The 20,370-nt window shown below is 43.8% G+C and overlaps 1 protein-coding gene across 5 annotated transcripts in view; it reads left to right on the top strand.

Annotated features, from left to right (window-relative positions):
- The window catches only part of ntm (neurotrimin), a 79,877-nt gene extending 60,132 nt beyond the window's left edge, over positions 1-19,745 (top strand). For 3 of the 5 annotated variants that reach the window (XM_089016854.1, XM_089016855.1, XM_089016850.1), the window contains 3 exons: positions 7,233-7,353; positions 7,456-7,607; positions 15,530-19,745. In XM_089016854.1, the coding sequence (XP_088872980.1) occupies positions 7,233-7,353; positions 7,456-7,607; positions 15,530-15,630 (374 nt within the window). In that variant the 3' untranslated portion in view covers positions 15,631-19,745. Of the gene's footprint in view, positions 1-7,232; positions 7,354-7,455; positions 7,608-10,787; positions 10,908-15,529 lie in introns of those variants that run through there. The other 2 variants (XM_089016852.1, XM_089016853.1) reach the window with 2 other exon arrangements.
- The last annotated feature ends 625 nt before the right edge of the window (positions 19,746-20,370 follow it).

Here is a 20,370-nt window from a genome sequence, read left to right as displayed (position 1 = left end):
ATAACATTGAAATGAACATAGTTGTAAATGAAATACGTTCTTGTGATCCCTCACATATTGCCGTTCATGAAGTGAAATTAAGTGAAATTATTTAAGTGTATGGGAGGGATCAGCATGATTAAAATGTGTTAAAACAGTTATTATACTTTACATATGAGAAAGAAAGAAGACAGCATGAAACATATTCACTTTAATCTGAATAATAAAACCTGATACTGAGACGGGCACTAGGACCAGGCATATCACCCAGCAGGTGCACAGGAGGGGGCGGGTGCATGTTACATATATTAATGCGGGTGTAAATATAAGACATACTCCAGTCGATCGTGTGTTCTCCTTCCTCATCTGCTACACTGTTGACCCCAACGTTGGAAATGTTCATGGCAGCAGACGAAGATGTGTCTTCTACGGCCATGTCGCCACGACCGGCGCCTCAGCTCGCAGCTGCCGCCTACGCCGCGAAGCTGCCCGAGTTCTGGAATAGCAACCCAGCTTCGTGGTTCCAACATGTGGAAGCGCTTTTCCACCTACGAGGCATCACGACAGATGAGCCAAAATATTATTTGGTCGTGGCGTCTCTCAATGAACGACTACTCGTCGTGTGCTGCCTCTCTTGCGTGCACCTCCACGATGCGGGAAGTACGACGCGCTCAAACAACTGTTGCTCAGGCGGTTCACGCTATCGGCCTCCGAGAGAGCAGACCGACTTCTTTCCCTTCCCGGACTCGGCGACGGAACAGCAGTGGACCTTTTCTCCCATGTATTCCTCTGTCAGCTCCCAGCCTCAGCGCGCGCCACGCTGGCTAACTCAATGTGCTTAGCCACCGGCGACTATCAAGGTTTGGCTGAAGAAGCGGATCGCGTGCTACTGGCGACACGGCCACTTCACCCTCGGTGAAGTGGCATCGACCATCAATCCGACCGTCGTGGCCGGAGTGGGATCGCAGAAGCGGCACGGGAAAGCCATCTGCTTTTTCCATCAGCGGTTTGGCGCCAAGGCTCGACGCTGTGCACCCCCCTGCTCCTACGAGGCTCCGGGAATCTCCAACGGCCGACACCGTGGGCGCCGGCAACGAAAGCGAGCTGCTTTTCATCACGGACTCCTCGTCAGGTAGACGTTTTCTTGTGGACAGCGGTGCACAAGTAAGCCTGCTGATGCCCACTGCCGCGGACAACACGGCAGGTGGATGCCGGCCTGCCCTGCGCGCAGCTAACGGCTCGCCCATCGCCAACTTTGGCACCTGGTCGGTGACTGTGCGCTTCCACGGACGGGAATTGTAGTGGAACTTTATTGTTGCCTCGATCACAGTTCCGATAATCGCCACAGATTTTTTATGTGCTCACGGACTACTTGTGGACATTGCTAATCGTCGTTTGAGTGACGCCATCTCTTTCGCGACTTTCTCTTATGAGGCTGGAGGGCTCGGAGCGTCACTATCGTGAGGCGTTCCAACAGCCCGTGGGCCTCCCCATTACACATGGTGCCCAAAAGTGACAGTTCTTGGCGGCCGTGCGGTGATTTTAATCGGCTTAATAACATAACCACACATGACCGCACGTTCAAGATTTTTCCGCATGTTTGGCCGGCGCCGTGATATTTTCTAAAGTAGCTCTAGTTCGCGTTTATCACCAGGGGCCGGTACGGGCAGAGGATGTGCCAAAAACTGCGGTGATTACCCCCTTTGGCCTCTTTGAATTTCTCTGCATGCCTTTTGGCCTGAAGGGGGCGGCACAGACCTTCCAAAGACTGATGGACTGGACTGATTTTGTATTTGTCTATCTAGATGACTTCCTTGTGGCCAGCCCTTCACCGGAGGAACACCTGTCGCACTTAACAGGTTTTCAAGCGTCTTGATTCGCACGGCCTTATCGTTAACCCTGTGAAGTGCCAATTTGGTCTGTCCAAGATCGATTTCTTGGGGCACCGCATTTCTCCACAGAGCTCCATCCCCTTACCCGCCAAAGTGCAGGCAGTGGTGGATTTCTCCTGCCTGGCCACAGTTAAGGCTTTGCAGGAGTTTTTGGGCATGATAAATTTTTACATCCGGTTTCTTCCTCACGCAGACGACCTCTGACAACCCCTCTACGGCGCCTTGAGAAAAAAAGAAGGCTAATGACCCCGTTGAGTAGGCCCCGCAATGAGCACAGTCCTTTGAACGAGCCAAGGAAGCTCTTGCGCGTGCAACTCTTCTGGTCCACCATGCGTCTGATGTTGCCGTAGGGGCGGTGGTTAAGCAGCTTGTGGAGAACGAATGGCAGCCCCTCGCAGTCGGAAGCTGCAAGATAACGAACCCAAGTATAGTGTTTTCGACAGAGAGTTGTAATTTTTGATTCAATTCATTCCCTCTCATACCCTGGCGTATGGGTGTCAGTCAAACTACTTGGGGCCAAGTTTGTGTGGACCGGGTTACGAAAGGACGTCAGGAAGTGGGCAGCTGCATGCGTGGCATGTCAGCGCGCCAAAGTCCACAGGCGCACCCGGGCAAGCCTGGAAACGTTTCCGATTCCGGCCAGGAAATTTGACCATATCCATGTGGACCTCGTCAGGCCCCTCCCTCCTTCGCAGGGTTGCACACATCTCCTCACTATGGTCGATTGGACCACTAGGTGGCTGGAAGCAGTCCAGTCCCCCTGTTCTCCACGACCTCGGCAGATATCACCCACGTATTTCTGTCGTCCTGGGTCGCACGTTTCAGCACGTCATCCGATATTACTTCGGACAGAGGCGCCCAGTTTGTGTCCGAGCTCTGGTCAGTCATGGCGCAGTCCTTGGGTGTGCAGGTACACCGCACTATGGCCTACCACCCGCAGGGTAACGGGATGTGCGAACGTTTCCACCGGTCACTTAAAGCCGTGCAACGGGCCGCACTATCGGACGGTAACTCGGTCGACCGGCTTCCGTGGGTCCGGCTCGGGTTACGTTCTGACCCAAAAAAAGATCTTATCGCCACTCCGGCGGAGTCAGTACTCGGTCAGCCACTCTGCGTCCCTGGTGAATTTCTGCCTGAAGCTTCGGGTGCACTTTCTTTCCCCCTTTTGCCAGGCTAGCCCCTGACTCCAGCACCATTTCACCACTGCGTCTCCAAAATATTCGTTCCGTCTGCTCTTAGGTCAGCCCGGTTTCTTTTTGTGCATCACGATAACCACCGGTCTCCCCTCCGGCCGCCATACGATGGCCCGTTTAGAGTGCTCGAACACGGCGAAAAGACTTTTGTTCTCGATATGGGTGGGCAAGGGGAGGGCATTTCAATAGACAGACTGAAACCGGCTCATTTAGTTTCAGGCGAGGACGTTTCGACGGCCCAGGTCCCATGTCGCGGACGCCCTCCGAAACCTCCAACCTCACCGCGGCATGCCAGGGTTGTGTGTCGTTCCCCCACTCAGGTCTCTCCCGGATCACCTGCCCGAATAATTTCACCTTGACCACCGAACGACGGACTTCGTAGTCGTTGTGGCAGGCTGGTCAAGCCCCCTGCAAAATGTTCGCCTTGACCTTCCTTCTGGGTGTTCTGGGGGTGGGGGGGGGCTGTTTTGCTGGCACTAGGACCAGGCATCTCACCCAGCAGGTGCACGGGATTGGGCGGGTGCATGTTACATATATTTCACTGCATTTGCTGTTTGACTCAGTTCCACTTGTTAGCAGTTTGAATAAGACATACTCCAGTCGATCGTGTGTTCTCCTTCCTCAACTGCCACATTACAGCAATTAACATTCATTATTAGCATTGCCTTCTGAGTCAGGAACAAACGAGATTTAACAGAGGGGCGAGTCAACAGAAATTGAGGGAAAAATGCCTAAAATTAATCCAGATATTAGTTGACAATATTGAACAAAAACACTTCGATTGGATTGGATTGGATTTGCCTTTATTAGTCTCACAGTGGAAAAATTTACATTTCACAGCAGCAAAGTGGAAAGGAATGAAAGTAGAAAAACAAAATACATGAGCTGCTGGAAAGGCAGCCACTCTCGCGGCGCTGTCTTGAAGTCAAAAGAACAAAAAAAACTAAACAAATAATATGACAGCACAAAGACAATATCACAAAACAAAGACACAGAGAGTCATTCATTCTTCAGGACTTGCTGTACCCTCTTTGTGATGACATGAAGCAGTTCTAGATGAAAAAGGAGGGATCAAAGCGTCTTTCCACCAGTGGATCAGGGACATCATGGTGGAATGTGCACGTCGACTACAAGCTAAATGTTGAAAGCAAACACGCAGCTGTAGCATCCATTGACGAGAAGAGATTGTCTCACATCTCCTGTCCCACATAAATCTGCTTCAATTCCAAGCCGCAACAGTTCCACACACGCATCGGCGCTCTGCGCTGCCACTCCTTTCTTCTTATCGCGGGCTCCTCAAGCCATGCATCCATCCAGCCGCAAACTGTCCAACAGCACCGACCTTTCCGCTGAACAAAGCGGGGCTGTGAAGATGCTGTCCATTACAGGCGCAAAAAAAAGCACAATGGCCGCAGTGGTGTCCAGCGATGGCAGTCGAATGGCACCGACATTCCTCCCATTCAAAAACAGTACTGGCATATTGCTGCTGAAAAGGCGCGACCGCTCAGCACAGTCTCCTCCTTGATGAATGTCGTGGTCAAAAATGCTGAAAAACAATCCGTATCCATTCCACACGACGCACAACAACACAAAGTGACAAAAGAAAACACAAAAAAATACAAAAACAACCAAAAAAAGCAATATATATTAGGTATTCTTGTTGAGAGCTGTCACGTTCCGGACAAGGCAGAGAGCGAAATTGAATGTCTGAATCCTCAGACAGAGACAGAGGTTCGTGCAGGGTGATTTATTAAGAGACAACACAAAGCACTTGTCCCAAAAAGAGCACCAAGGGAATAATAAAACATAAAAAATACGAGTCGGGGGGGGGGGGGGGGGGAAAGGGAGAACCGACCGGCATACTACGCCAATGGCGAAAAGCAACTCGCACACGGTGGTGCAGGAAAGGAACAATCCCGAAAGATAATACTACTAACGGGATGTGGGGGGGCCTCGGACTGGGTAAAACACGATCACCGAAGATATAGAAAGTCCAGGGTAATACAAAGTACAAATACAAAGTTGACAGCGTCCCGTTTTAGTACCCGGTGTCCTGATGAAGGAGGTGGTGGAAGCAGGGAGGCGCGGCCCCGCCTCCAGCTGCCAATCCGATCGTGACAATATTGAACAAGTAGGATGTTTATTTGCCGGAGCAGGATTGCACAACATGAGGATACAAAATAACTGTTTCTTAACAAACGCATCTGACAATTTTCTCTAGCATGACAGCACAGCAATCGGGGGTGGGTGTCGGCGCTCGCGTGGGAGGGATCGGCGCGACGCAAACGGCGCGTCGCAAACGGTACATATATATATATATATATATATATATATATATATATATATATATATATATATATATATATATATATATATATATATATATATATATATATATATTAAAGTCTCGTTATATCGATATTCTCGGGAGTCTGAAAAAATATCGCTATAACCGGACTATCGATATATCCGATCCTGCGGGCATGTAATTTTCTCCTTGAGTTCATAGAAATAGTATCGTAATAAGCAGTACTATCGATATAACCGATATCGATATAACGAGACTTTACTATATATATATATATATATATCTCATCTCATCTCATTTTCCGTACCGCTTATTCCTCATTCGGGTCGCGGGGGTTGCTGGAGCCTATCTCAGCTGTCTTCGGGCACGAGGCGGGGACACCCTGAATTGGTTGCCAGCCAATCGCAGGGCACACAAAGACGTACAACAGTCACTCTCACACTCACAGCTAGGGACAATTTGGAGTGGTCAATCTGCCTGCCATGCATGTTTTTGGAGTGTGGGAGGAAACCGGAGGACCCGGAGAAAACCCACGCGGGTCCGCGGAGAACATGCAAACTCCACACAGGGAGGCCGGACCGGGACGCGAACCGGCGACCACTCTGCACTGTGAAGCCGGTGTGCTAACCACTCGACTACCGGGCCGCCCGATATATATATATATATATATATATGCACTAATGTTTGCCTTAACGTGTTTATCGGTTTGAAATAAGTAGGAATTTTGTGTTGCCAAAGGACTTTTTGTAATTTTTCAGAAACTCCTGAAATGTAATGTACTGCTACTCCTCTCCTTTTTGTATCTTGAGAATTTTTGGTTTCATTCCCTATTCTTTCTTTCTGACAAATGTTGAATGACCACTGAGGGTACCCACAGTCAGTGAGTGCTCTCCTGATATGTTTTGACTCCTTTTCTCTACCTTCAATGCTAGTTGGTATTAGATTAGCCCTATGCTGGAGGGTTCTGATAACTCCTAGTTTGTGTTCTAAAGGGTGGTTAGTGTCAAACAGTAAGTAATGGTCAGTGTGCGTAGCCTTCCTGAAGACTTCTGTTTTTAGCGCTCTGTCCTCTTTTATAATTACTTTACAATCCAAGAAGGCGAGTTGGTTCTCTTTAATGTCCTCACGAGTAAATTTAATGTTGATGTCTACAGAGTTGAGGTGATCTGTGAAGGATTGAATTTCTTGTTTTTTTAATTATGACAAAAGTATCGTCCACATATCTAAACCAGTGTCTAGGTTTTGTCCCCGGGAAGGATGTGAGGGCCTGTTTCTCCATCTCTTCCATGTACAGATTAGCCACTATGGGTGAAACTGGTGAGCCCATAGCACAACCATGAATTTGTTCATAACATTTCTCCAGTGCAGAGGTCGCCAGGTCGCATCCCGCTCCGGCCTGCCTGTGTGGAGTTTGCATGTTCTCCCCGGCCCCGCGTGGGTTTTCTCCCGGTCCTCCGGTTTCCTCCCACATTCCAAAAATATGCATGGCAGGCAGATTGAACACTCCAAATTATCCCTTTTATGAGTGTGAGAGTGACTGTTGTTTGTCTTTGTGTGCCCTGCGATTGGCTGGCAACCAATTAATTCATGGAGTCCCCCGCCTAATGCCCGAAGGCAGCTGGGATAGGCTCCAGCACCCCCCACCACCCCACTGAGAAATAAGCGGTACGGAAAATGGATGGATGGATATTTTCTTGTTGGATGTATTATATTTGCTTCACTTTGTATATGACAGTCATTGTTTTGAAGTGCTCTTTAATTACAATTGAGTTGTAATCATAGTCTAAAGCACACAACTACGTGAACCTCTTCGACAGGCTTCTGCATTGTCATGAGCATTGCTCCCATGTGTTGTTATAGATGCTCCAACGGTGACTGATGGAAGAGACATTGGTGTGAAACTGGGACAACGAGGAGTGTTGGAGTGTGAGGCTGATGCAGTGCCAGAACCTGACTTTGAGTGGTACAAAGATGATAGAAGGTATTACGTTTTATATTTTTCCCCTTTCAAATGGGACACATTTTTCGATCTGTTTTCAGCATTAAAAATAAATATTCACCCATTCACTTATTTCATCATCAGATTCATCAACGGCTTGGACGGCACAGAGATTGTCAACACCGGATCACTGTCCAAACTGACATTTTTTAATGTGTCCGATAGTGATTATGGTAACTACACTTGTGTTGCCATAAACAAACTGGGGAGTTCAAATACAAGCTTTGTTATGTTTGGTAAGTCTATGAACCTTGTACACTTGCCTTTAATTTGGCAGATATTTTGAAAGCTGCAAAGAAAGGACCAAAAATAACGGTGCAGCAATGCTCTCTTCAGGGGGCAGCAGTGCAGCCCATGAAAATGAACTAAATAACAGATGCCACATGAGACAGTTCAAACTAAAAGAAAAAGAAAATAACATTGCACTTGTAAAAAAAGACAAGCCTAAAAATTATTGATCACAAGATCTATATGTCAGTGATTCTTTACCTGCGTACAATCGAACCCGAGGGATGATAATAATAATCGTACATTTTATTTACAAGTTCCTTAACTCTTAAGGACACTTTACAGTCACAAACAACAACGAAACAAGAACAATAAAACCATAGATAAAGTTATAAATAAGAAGATTAATCTAAACTGCAAATGTGATTTTAAAAAGATGGGTTTCAAGGTGGAATTTGAAGATGGGCGGAGAATCAATATTACAGCTGTTGGGTGGAAGTGAGTTCCAGAGTTTGGGTGCAGAGCAGCTGAAACCTCTGCACCCCATTGTGTTGAGACGGGCATAGGACACACAAAGGTGGAGGGAGGATTAGGACCTGCGGAACCGAGAGGGAATGGAAATTTGAAGGTCAGACGGGGGCAGTAAGTTTATGGAAGGCTTTAAATGTATATCAAAGTATTTTTAAGTCAATTTTGAGTTTGACAGGGAGCCAGTGAAGTTGTCTGTGGACAGGCGTGATATGTTGAAAGGAGCAGGTTCTTTGAATGCAGGCTGAAGAATTCTGAAATAGTTGGAGTTTATGGAGAAATTTATGATGTCAATGATCCCAGACGTCCGCTATTTAGCGGAATTCCACTATTTTTTTCCGCCAAAGTGATATTTTCTATTTTGATATACCGTATTTTCACGGCCATAAGGCGCATATAAACGTCTCAGATTTTTTTCAAAATGTGAGGTGCGCACTGTAGTACGGACGTATTAGAGACCACCATGAGGAGATGTGTGGGCGTGGTTTGTGTATAAACGAACAGGTATGTGCTTTATGCAGAACATTGCTGTTTTAACAACCCTGAAAATGGCACAGAGATATGGTTATGAAGCTCAGTTTAAACTTAAGGCTAGCAGTTACGCCGAGGAACATGGGAATGGAGGGGCCGTGACATAATACGGACATAAGGCAAGGTGGCCGGAGTTGGAGGAAATATTCGAGCAATGGATCGGCGAGCGAAGAGCGAGCGGAAGGAGCGTTTCGACTGTCACCATCCCACTCAGAGCAGTAACGCTAGCGGAGGAAATGAAAATTGAACATTTCCAACGAGGTCCGTCTTGGTGCTGGCGTTTTATGACTGTTGCTCAATGGCATGAACAACACCCGGGCAATAAACACATATGCTCTGCCAGTGATCACATACCCTGCAGGAATAATAATGTGGCCAAAGGAAGAGATTCAGGCCATGAATGTTAATACCAGAACGCTTCTAACCATGTACGGTGGGTTGCATCCCAAATCCAGTTCATTTGGCAAACACAAAATGGTTCACTGACTTTCCGCAGAAACTGTATAATTGTTCTTGTATTTTATTCTACCACTGATTACTTTATCTCTGCTTGATACCTTGCACATCTCAGTTTTTCCTGAGTGGTACCACTTACATTTTTTAAATGTATGTATGTATTTATTTATTTGTTTGTTTGTTGTTGTTTTTTTGTTTGTTTGTTTACATAATGATACTTGAGCAGCATGTTCTTTTCCTATCGGGTTTTCCCTTCAGGGGTCACCACAGCGAATCAGTGTCCTACATCAGAGATTCAGAGATTTGATTTGCATGTTTGTTTTGGCCAAGCTTTTACGTCAGATGCCTTTCTTGACACAACCCTCTGTATTTATCCGGCTTGGAACCGGCACAATAACACAGTGGCTTGTGTCCACTTTTGGCTACAGAACAAGCAACCCTATGAACTTAGTAAAGGTAAAAATGCTCGATAAAAGGCCCCTCAAACACAAAACGGTCATTGGTACAGCAACATTTAAATAAAGTAAAACTACTCACCATATTGGAGACACATTCCTTGTGTGTTCTTCACACAAGTACCTTGGTATACCACAAACCAATGGTAACCTCGAACTGGCAACAAGGAAAGTGACTACCGCTATATACCTCCAGCGGGTTAGGCAAGTCCTACGAAGCCAGCTCAATGGCATGAACAACACCCGGGCAATAAACACATATGCTCTGCCAGTGATCACATACCCTGCAGGAATAATAATGTGGCCAAAGGAAGAGATTCAGGCCATGAATGTTAATACCAGAACGCTTCTAACCATGTACGGTGGGTTGCATCCCAAATCCAGCACCCGAGACTCTACACAAACTAGAAGGAAGGAGTACGGGGACTACTGAGTGTGAGAGACACTGTTCAGGATAAAACATCCAAGCTCCATGAATACATCAAAGAGAAGGCTCCAATGGATGATGTACTCGGAGAATGTCTCAAACAATGGGGAACAAAGGATGAGGTGCTGGAATAGGGACCATCATGGGAGGAAAAGCCGAGATTTACCATCGAATCGTAACTGAAGTGGCTAAAGGACAGCACAGAGGCACTCATCCTGGCTGGTCAGGAAAACGCCCTGAGCACCAGAGCCGTAGAGGCACAGATATACCAGCGCCATACCCAGGTGGCTGGCATAGTCTAGTGAAACATCTGTGCGTAGTATGGACTGGAACCCCTAAGAGAAACTAGTGAAGTACCAAGTGCTCAGAGAGCCTGGAAGGTGAAGGTGACAGTCGTGCCTGTGGTGGTCGAAGCACTCGGGTGCAGAAAACCCCTATATTAGATGAGTGGTTGCAACAGATCCCAGGAACGACATCGGATATCTCGGTCCAGAAAAGCACAGTGCTGGGAACAGCACGGATACTGCGCAGATACCTCAAGTTGGAGGCTTTTTGATTCAATCAAATAACATGGTTTCCGTTATTAAAGGCCTGACACTTTTGTGATATCCAGTAGTCTTGCTGACAAAATCAAACAATCACTAAGACAAGCGTGTGTTTGTGAAAATGGTCAATGTCGGCTGTTCTTATTCTAACCACTGTTTCATCGTTTTGTTTTCAAACCATCTCCCAATGTAACACTTCTTTTTATTTATTCATTTATATTTTGCATGCTGTCTTTCCACTGTAAGTATAATTTAAAATACATAATCTTTATGCTGGTTCTGTTTGAGCACACCTTATTTTGTGTGTGTGTGTGTGTGTGTGTGTGTGTGTGTGTGTGTGTGTGTGTGTGTCTGTGTGTGCGTGTGCGCGTGTGTGTGTGTGTGTGTGTGTGTGTGTGTGTGTGCGTGTGTGTGCGTGTGTGTATGTGTGTGTGTGTGTGTGTGTGTGTGTGTGTGTGTGTCGGTGTGTGTCTCTGCCTGTCTCTGCCTGTGTATGTGTATATGTGCACATATTTTGGCATTTATCTTTTTATAATAGTTAGATTTTGAATGTTTGAAAATGTTAAATGCTTTCCTTTAGTTTATTTTGTAGTTTTAGTTTTGCTTTTAATATTTGTTAGTGTATTTTGTTTGTTTTTGTAATACTTTGTTTTAGTTGAGTTTTTTAGTTTCAGTTATTCAGTTATTTTTTAGTGTCAGTTATTAGTTTATTAATCATTCGCCCCTCGGGTCATGAGGGTCTGATAGTTTTATGTAAATGTGATCATCCAGAAAAAAATGCTCACCAGTCCGGCGATGGTTTACTATGCTGATGTTTGCCTTAGACATGTTCAAATGATTGTAGAGAGCCCACAAAGGCAAACATCCTTGGATCAGGTCTTGACAAAACGCCAGGCAAAAAATCACTTCTGAGAGAAAACATGAACTAAAAAGGACAAAAAAAATGATGAGGGTGCAGTTAAATAATAAATTACTTCTTTTTATTATTTATTCTGTTTTTTACATTACACGCAAGTCTCATTTATTGTGCAATAATCTAGTTGTAACATGAATTTTGTTTCATATTTTGATGCATTTCTAGGGTTTTAAAAAATATGTCTGAATTTTGAGGGGTTTGGAAAACACAGCTCTACTTAAAAATTGTCTAGTTAAGAAATTTCCCCCAGAACCAATTAATTTCACTAGTAGAGCTTCCACTGCATTGTGTTTGTTGAGTGTAGTATTTTGAAAATAATCACAAAGTACTATGTAATAAAGGTAAACAACAAACACATTATTTTCTTCTGTAGCTCCACATTCCGTACAGTCCGAATTACATTTGAATCAAACCCTGAAAGCTCATCAATGATATTGCAGTTTTTATCAATTGCTTTGTAGACTTCTCATATCACAATCTAAATTATGTATCTGTATTTGCATCACTGGATGTTATGGTTTCGATACCAAACTACTTTGATTTCAGTTTCTGCTGGACTGGAATCAATTGGAACTTTAACTTTTTTTTTCCTGTGTGGCAACCAGTTCTTTTTCTCCCAATCCTTTGCGCTCTACCACAATATTATGCCAATGCCTTTTTTTCAGTCGTATAATTCTATCATCATTCAAATGACTTTTCAGCTGTATGTGTCACTTCAGCTAGTCCAGGTTCCATTTGGTCCGTATGTTTCCATTGGAAAATCAGATTCTTGTCTTCACACTTACAATACACAGACAGTGTATTATAGATGTTCAAATACCTGACATGTTTCGGCGTATACTTCCGCCTTCGTCAGAGTGTCACGGATGTTGTTGTGACGCGCCTTTTTTCAGCTGGTGTTGCTATGAGGGCGTGACCTACCTGTCAAATCTGACAGGTAAATCACGCCCCCCGCTGTCCGCTCGTCCCTCCAGGAACTGCTCCAGGTGGTAGAGAGCATGTAAGCTCCCTCATCCCTGTTGATGGTCCTTGGTTCTTGCTTCCGGATTTCAATGGCCTTCCTGATCCAGCGCTGATGTTTGTTTTCTTCGGTGCGGATGACTCTGGCCTTCTCCCAGTCCATGATGTGATTTTCTGTTTTGCAGTGGTCTGTGATGGCTGATTTATGGTGTTCCAGTTGTGCTTTTTCTTTTATTGCTCTTGTTTGCATTACTGCTTCTCACACTCCTTCTTGTGCTCTTTTTTTCTTGTATTAAAACTCCTTCCTTTCTCCCCGATGTATGATTTATTGCATGACTTGCATGGGATTTCATATATTGAGTTGCATTTATTTTCCGGGTGTATTTTGTCCTTTGGGTGTACCAAGATCTGTCGGAGAGTTGTGTGCGGTTTGACCGGTGTGTTTATGTTGTGTTTCCTGAGTGTTATTTGTATGCGTTCTGTGATCCCTCTTATCTATGGCAATGTTACCATTCCCCTGTGCTCTTGTTTCCTCTGTGTTTGTTTCCTTTTTCTTTCTGCCCTGTCCTGTGTTGTTTTCGTTTTCGAACTGCTCTGCACCTGCACTGCAACTGCCCACTGAGGATATTGGCATTTTTGTAGTGCGTGTTGTATATGTTTTTCCTCCTGTGTTCTGTCCTCCGGGTCCATGATTATTGTGGTGCGTTCATGTAATGTTCTGACGACTGACAACTTATGAATAGTGGGGTGTTCAGATGTGGAGACGAGGACCTAGGACCATCAACAGGGATGAGGGAGCTTACATGCTCTCTACCACCTGGAGCAGTATCTTGGAGGGACGAGCGGACACCGACACCGGGGGGCGTGACTTGCCTGTCAGATTTGACAGGTAGGTCACGCCCTCATAGAAACACCAGCTGAAAAAAGTCGCGTCACAACAACATCTGTGACACTCTGACGAAGGCGGAAGTATATGCCAAAACATGTCAGGTATTTGACCACCTACAATACACTGTCTGTAAGACATCAATTGATGACGAACTTCCAGTTTGCCTCTTGACGATATCCGAGTGAAGTTGCCGTGCTTTCTCTGCGATCATTTTACCAAGTTCCTCATCAATTATTTTCTGTTTAGCTGGGTTGATTGCTTTTTACATCAAGTGTACAGATGGCTTGTGCGGGTTGTTTGTGGAGCCTGATTGATGGGATATTTTAACCTTGCAGTCTACACTCTGCATTTGAACTAGCCATTTTTGTTGTTTACATCGATATATCCGTCGCGCCATTGGTCAACTTGGTCACGTGTCTTGTTACGTGAGCAGCTCTCCCGAGCAGACGCCATTTTCAGACGGCAGCTCGTGTGTATCAGACGGCTGCTCGTGTGTCTTCAACAATGGACTGTTTTGGATGCCATCAGAGCAATTTCCAAAGCGTGGAGCACGGTGTCCGAAAACACCATCAAGAACTGCTTCCGTCACTGCAAATTTGAAAATCCAGGGTGCAGTGAGGAAACATCTGCAGCTAACGAAGAGGATGACGACAACATTCCTCTTGCAGTGTTGGCTGAAAAGCTAAAAGTCGCCGACATTGCATCGTATGTCGCAGTCGACAAAGACATTGCGACATTCCCAAGCTCATCAGATGCGGATATCGCAGCGGAGGTCAAAGCCAAGTATGCCACAGTAGATTCCCGTGATGATGATGATGCTGATGACGATGAAGAAGAAGCGACCTTTTGCAACTTCGACAAAAGCGTTGCAAGGGGTTGCGGACACGCGATCTTTCTTTGAATCCGTAGAAAATGCATCCGGTTTTTTAGAAACGTTAAACAAGATGGAAGTGTTCATATTAAAATATAAAAATGGGAAGCAGAAGAAGATTGATGACTTTTTTAAATAGCTTACATACATACTAATTGCAGTGTTATGTACATGTACTGTTACATGAATGCAAGCGTTTTTTGCAACAATGTTTGTTGTTTTGTCTGCTGAAGCGTCATGATTTTGAAAATGACTGTACATTCCATACTGTGCATTAAAGGGCAACCAACATCACTTTTTGTGTTTCTTGAGTCAGTCAAAAAGCTGTTGTAACGTCACAGCTGCGCGCCGGCATTCTATTCAGCCACTCTCGAACGTCACGTAAGTTATGTAAACGTTGCAGTTTTGGTTTTTCATCCATGTACAGTATTTAATTGTGTTGCATCCAGATATCTTTATTGTTTGCAACAATCACTGTTTTTCATATCAATAAAGTTGAAACAAGTCCAAATTTGACTGTTTTCTATCCATTTTCGCACTCTCTGTCGTCTGCCTATCTATTTTAATTTGCAGCTCTGTGTTTGTGTAACCCCTCTCACTACTGCGTTCTTGACCAATCATGTGCGGCTTTAACCAAAGGAGTGGGGAATAGAGGACAAAACATTGTCGGCAGCCATTTCCTTGTTAGGAGAACGGGCTCGTTCGCGAATGACACATAACTCATTGTGGTGCTCTGTGTGTATCCCGAAAAATAGTTCGTAAGCCGAGGTATCACTGTTCTCTGTTTATTCTTGTTTTGGTTTGCGGAGTCGACATATCACATTTATAACCCGGTCGTATCGCCATAAAAAGGGATGAGCATTAGCATTATTTACTGTTGCCGCGCTGTTATTGTTATGGATCAGAAAACACGCGCAAGTACTGTCAATGCTGTGATTGGCTGCAGAGTCATTGCATCGTATTGTGTGATTAGCCGGACTCCTGCCACTCACCGAAGTATACAGCAAATTGATAGACCGCACAGGGACACATTTTGGATAATTTCTCACAGCATACGAGACCGTATCTGGTGTACTGTGGCACACAGTTCTCAATGTTTAGGATTGTTATTTTTCCTATCTTATCTCTTGTTCCAGTGCTGGTTTTCCCTATTGTAGGTTCTGTGTGTATGTATGTGTGTGTGTGTGTGTGTGTGTGTGTGTGTGTGTGTGTGTGTGTGTGTGTGTGTGTGTGTGTGTGTGTGTGTGTGTGTGTGTGTGTGTGTGTGTGTGAATATGTCAACACACATAGGACTAGACTGGAACTACAAGTGGTTACTTGTTAACCGACTCTATGTGTTGTCCGCCTCTTAGGATCGAGAGCAGTTCAGGATGGCAGTGGATCTGTGCTTGGTGCACACTTGGACACCTACCTGCTCACCATATTGTTTTTGCCCTTTCTGCTCAAATTTTGAAGAGGATTGGATTTCATCAAGTTTTCAATGTCTCAACATAAATGATGCTTTTTTTTCCAAATCTGCAAACGTACTGATGCACCGCAGTCCACAAAGTTACTCTGTCATTTTGTCATCGCATAGCATACATGTGGTATAATTTTGGGCAGTTGTCTTTTTCTCACTCAATTGCTGTACTGGGACGGCCCGGTAGTCGAGTGCTTAGCACGCCGGCTTCGCAGTGCGGAGGTCGCTGGTTCGCGTCCCGCTTTGGCCTTCCTGTGTGGAGTTTGCATGTTCTCCTGCGTGGGTTTTCTCTGGGTCCTCCGGTTTCCTCCCACATTCCAAAAACATGCATGGCAGGCAGATTGAACACTTCAAATTGTCCCTACCGTTGTCGTATGTCTTTGTGTGCCCTGCGATTGGCTAGCAACCAATACAGGGTGTCCCACGCCTTGTGCCCGTAGACAGCTGGGATAGGCTCCAGCGCCAGCGGATGCAACAAATGTTTTGCAATTTTATTGGATTTTCCCAACTTTTCAGAAGAAATGTACATTGACATTCAAATCGACTGCGAATTCCCTCACACTAAATTTGACATTTATATCAAATGCAGGAAGAGTAATATGTAAAGCATGTATTGAAAGTGACTCTGAAATACCTCAAGATGGGCTCGAGTAAAGAGAGAAGAGGGACATATTTAATTTGTCCTGCGGCTGAAAGTCTGATTTTGTGTGTGTGTGCGTGCGTGCGTGCGTGCGTGCGTGTGTGTGTGTGTGTGTGTGTGTGTGTGTGTGTGTGTGTGTGTGTGTGCGTGTGTGTGTGTGTGTGTGTGTGTGTGTGTGCGTGCGTGTGTGCGTGTTACTTTTGCTATGTTAAATTTTTTTTGTGTATTTTTTTTCATCCAGGTAAAAATATACATATATCAAATTATAATTCTGTAACATTTGGGGCAAACATCCTTGTTTTCATCAGGTCTTTGATGTCTTTTTTGTTTTTGCGACCACATATGTTAATGCATTAAAAAAGGTAATTTTCCACGACAATAAGTTTGTTAATAATATATTTTTTTGGTGAAATCCCCATGGTTTTAAAATGTAGTTCATTAAAACTGTTGCTGACTGAATGTAATTGCAATGAAGTTATCGCTTTATTGAACACTAATTTTTACTGTCATGAAACTGCCATTTTCATCTTTGGCATTTCACCAGTTATATTTTGAATTGAAAGGGAAAAAAATGAATGTACCTGACAATCATAATTGAGTATTTTCTAATTAAAATTGAATGTACACAAAACAATATGTTTTTATTTTTAGAGATTGATTGGATAAGCGAACCACAACGCAAACTGCCCTACACTGAAAGGTATTGTGTTCAAATTAAAAGGGTAATATGCTGCCAGTTGTATTTTAAGGATTGTTTTTGTCCTACTTATTGAGTGTTTCTTAAAATGGCATTTTCTCCTTGATAATCCGAAGACCGCTTGCAATACTACAACAACAAAAAAATACATGCAGTTTACATTGTCTTGCTGTTCCTCTCGCACGCAAACAAGATTGCATCTTCGTGGTTACATGGCAGTTGTGGCCGCAACCACACTGTATATCATATATAAATATATATAAAATCAATGTATTTTGTATATGTTTGTATATTCACACTGATTAAAGCAATCAGGAGTCTATCATGTATTTACATTAATTACATGGTCTGAGGGTGTTAAGAAAGTTACGACGGTGAGAGTAGCGGCTGCTCTCTGTGCTCCGGCAAATAAACATCCTACTTGTACGACCTAAACAAGAAGGACCATCTCAAGTCTTTATTCTCCCAAATGCATTGCGAAAGCGCTGAAGATCTCAACAGAAGGCAGGTTTTGGAAACATCCACAAAACGTTTAACTACTATAGTATTCCACCTCATGTTTTCATATCTGAAATCTAAGAAAAAAATGGATTTATATCAACCTATAAAATAGCATTAAATACCCGTACTATCTGATCTTCATCAAAGTCACAACAAAATAGATTCATAGTTTGCGGTTGTGAGTCATTCTTTGAGAGACCCTGAAAATACGGTCAATAAAGAATTGTTCTCGTGTCAAGCTCGACAGAGTCACGAATGTTACTGTTTAACCCTCACATTGTCAGTCTTTGGAAAGCTTGTCTGAAAGTGTAAAAAGTTGAACTCTCCCACAATAAGTCGCTATTCTATTAACCAAAACAATAAATGGCTAAATAATCCTCACTGTGGTGAAGACAACACGGCAAAATATATATATATTTTTAAATATTTTTTCTTGTGCTTACAAATGTCACTGTTGCCTGCAGCTAATCTTATTCATCCAGGTCCCTTCATTCTCAAGTCCCTGAATCGTTCTCAAGTGGATTGTTCTGGTTGTCGAGGAAGATGATTCGCCTCCCCCGAGCAGGTGTAATCACGAAAGGCACATAGGCTGGAAGGAACAGCTCGAGCCTGAGAGTTGGTGTTAAAACCCTTCTATTATTTGAGAAACTCGTGGCACATTCCAACCCCAAATAGTACACTCTTTTGCAATGTAAAACGGCATTTGTTAAAATGCAGGGATGCAGCGGTCCACAGGATGCTAATTTGAGGCCCCCACCTTGATATGAAAGTTTAATGTTCGTGCGGCTCGCGAGGGTTGATACGGATGCTGTATGTCTTAGCGTAACCTCTATGCTAAATAGTTAGATGTTTATTATTCGAAGGCCAACAGCTTTGGAGCACCCTATTGTGTCAACAAGACTGTGCCCATGATATCCCCACGGCAGCTTTAAAACACCTGTAAACATGTACGTAAACAAAGCCACACTGCTGCCTTCACTAGCGCTGCTGAACACACATTCCATCAACAACACCCCAATGTGGCCGTTACCAGATACGTTTGGTCTGAAGAGCCATACCTGACGTTACATGAGCATGAGAATGCCGAAAATGAGTTCTAAGATACTAACACGGAACTAGCACAAATTTCAATGTGTATTGTGTGTGAAGTGATTCTAGCTCAGTCCGATTTTGCCAATTCCCGTGCTCAAAGTGAATTGATTGAGGCTCAAGGAAATGGGTGGAAACTGTTATTGTATTAAAATCTTCCTGCAAACTGGAAATATAATACGAGAGGAGGCGAATTCAACAGTACATTGAGCATCAGAGACTTCAGAGCAACCTGTGGCTGGCTTCAAAACCTTGTTGCTTGACATGGGCTGAGCAATGTTGTCTTGTGTGGTGATCAAGGGGAAGTGAATTTAAAACAGATTCTTTACTTACTGACAGTGTATTGTAGGTGGACGAAGGCGGAAGAATACGCCGAAACATGTCAGATATTTGAACACCTACAATACACTGTAAGTAAATAATCTGTTTTAAATTAGATATCAAGTAGACAGGATGAACTTAATACAACGAAGGGGAAGTGAAGTTAGAGAAATTAAGTGAGTGTAAATGTATCTGCCCCTGATAAGGATGTCAAAAACCATTATTATGGAACACCGATAAAACACATTTAAAAAAACAATTGGCATTACTACAATATGTTTGACAAGACATGCAGTCTCCCCAGCTTACGAACATTTGAGTTAAGAAAAACGGGACACATGAACTTACAAGCCACTGAGCGCCTTTCATAACTCTCAAGTAAACTTTACGGTCACGGTATAATATACCTTTTGTCGCGACACAAATTGTGTTAGCTTCTTTTGAATCTTTCTTCTGGAGCTGAGGTTCTGTGCATCTACTTTGGAAAATGATATGCAAATCCACGAACTTGCATCCGTGGCGAGTTTGTAGAGTGCGCGGTCAGGACAATCCATCCATGATTTTGAGGAGTTTAACACAAGTAGATATTATTGAGCTTGGGTATTTCGTTGTGTAATAATATGTATTGAATGTTGAAAGTGATTCCATTTTTCAATGAATGTTGATTTCTTTAACTTTCCACTTTCGATTGAAACGCAATCTTGATAAATCACAGTGTGTACGTTATTTTAATATATTTACATTTCCTCCTCCCAGTATCTGCAAAATAGTATGTAAATGCCATATCTTGCATATTCCTTGAGACAAATGTATGAACTGATAAGGGCTATTTTTCACATTTGAAAGACTGTTAATAAATCAAAAAACATCCCTTTCATCCCTCTGCTGCTGTGAAATGTACATTTCTACAATGCGAGCTCCCTATCTTTCTGACCTGCTTCAAATCTCTGTTCCCTCTCGGTCCCTCAGATCCTCGTCCTCCATTCACCTCTATGTGCCCTCTGCCCGTCTCACCACGATGGGATGCAGAGCTTTCAGCCGCTCTGCTCCCAAACTCTGGAATTCTCTTCCACCCAACATCCGCAATATTGACTCCCTCCCTATTTTCAAGGCTCACCTCAAAACCCACTTGTTTAAAATTGCTTTCAATGTATAGTTCTATCTGCTATTTTATTATGTATCATTTTACTTATGATTTATTGTTATACCGGTTTAATGAAGGATTTAGTTATTTAATGAGAATCGCCTCTTTTTCTCCCCTTTCAAAGCATCTATGTTCTTTCGCTAAGATTTTAATCTCATTGTCGTCAAATGAGTCGTTGCTAGCTTTTAGGTTCATATGTACTGCCGATTGAGGGCCACTAGTATTATCCCTGCGATGTTGATAAATTATTTTTTTGAGAATTTGTTTAGTCTCCCCAATCTACTGTTCTTTACAATTTTCATTCTTACAATGTATTGAATAAACTACATTACTTTGTTTTTC

The sequence above is a fragment of the Hippocampus bargibanti genome, linkage group LG16 (genome assembly GCF_051943395.1).
Source record: "Hippocampus bargibanti isolate YZ-2025 linkage group LG16, ASM5194339v1, whole genome shotgun sequence".
NCBI classification, from domain to species: Eukaryota; Metazoa; Chordata; class Actinopteri; order Syngnathiformes; family Syngnathidae; genus Hippocampus; species Hippocampus bargibanti.
The sequence above is the reverse complement of the archived record's forward strand: the minus strand, read 5'-3'. Positions and strand labels throughout refer to the sequence as shown.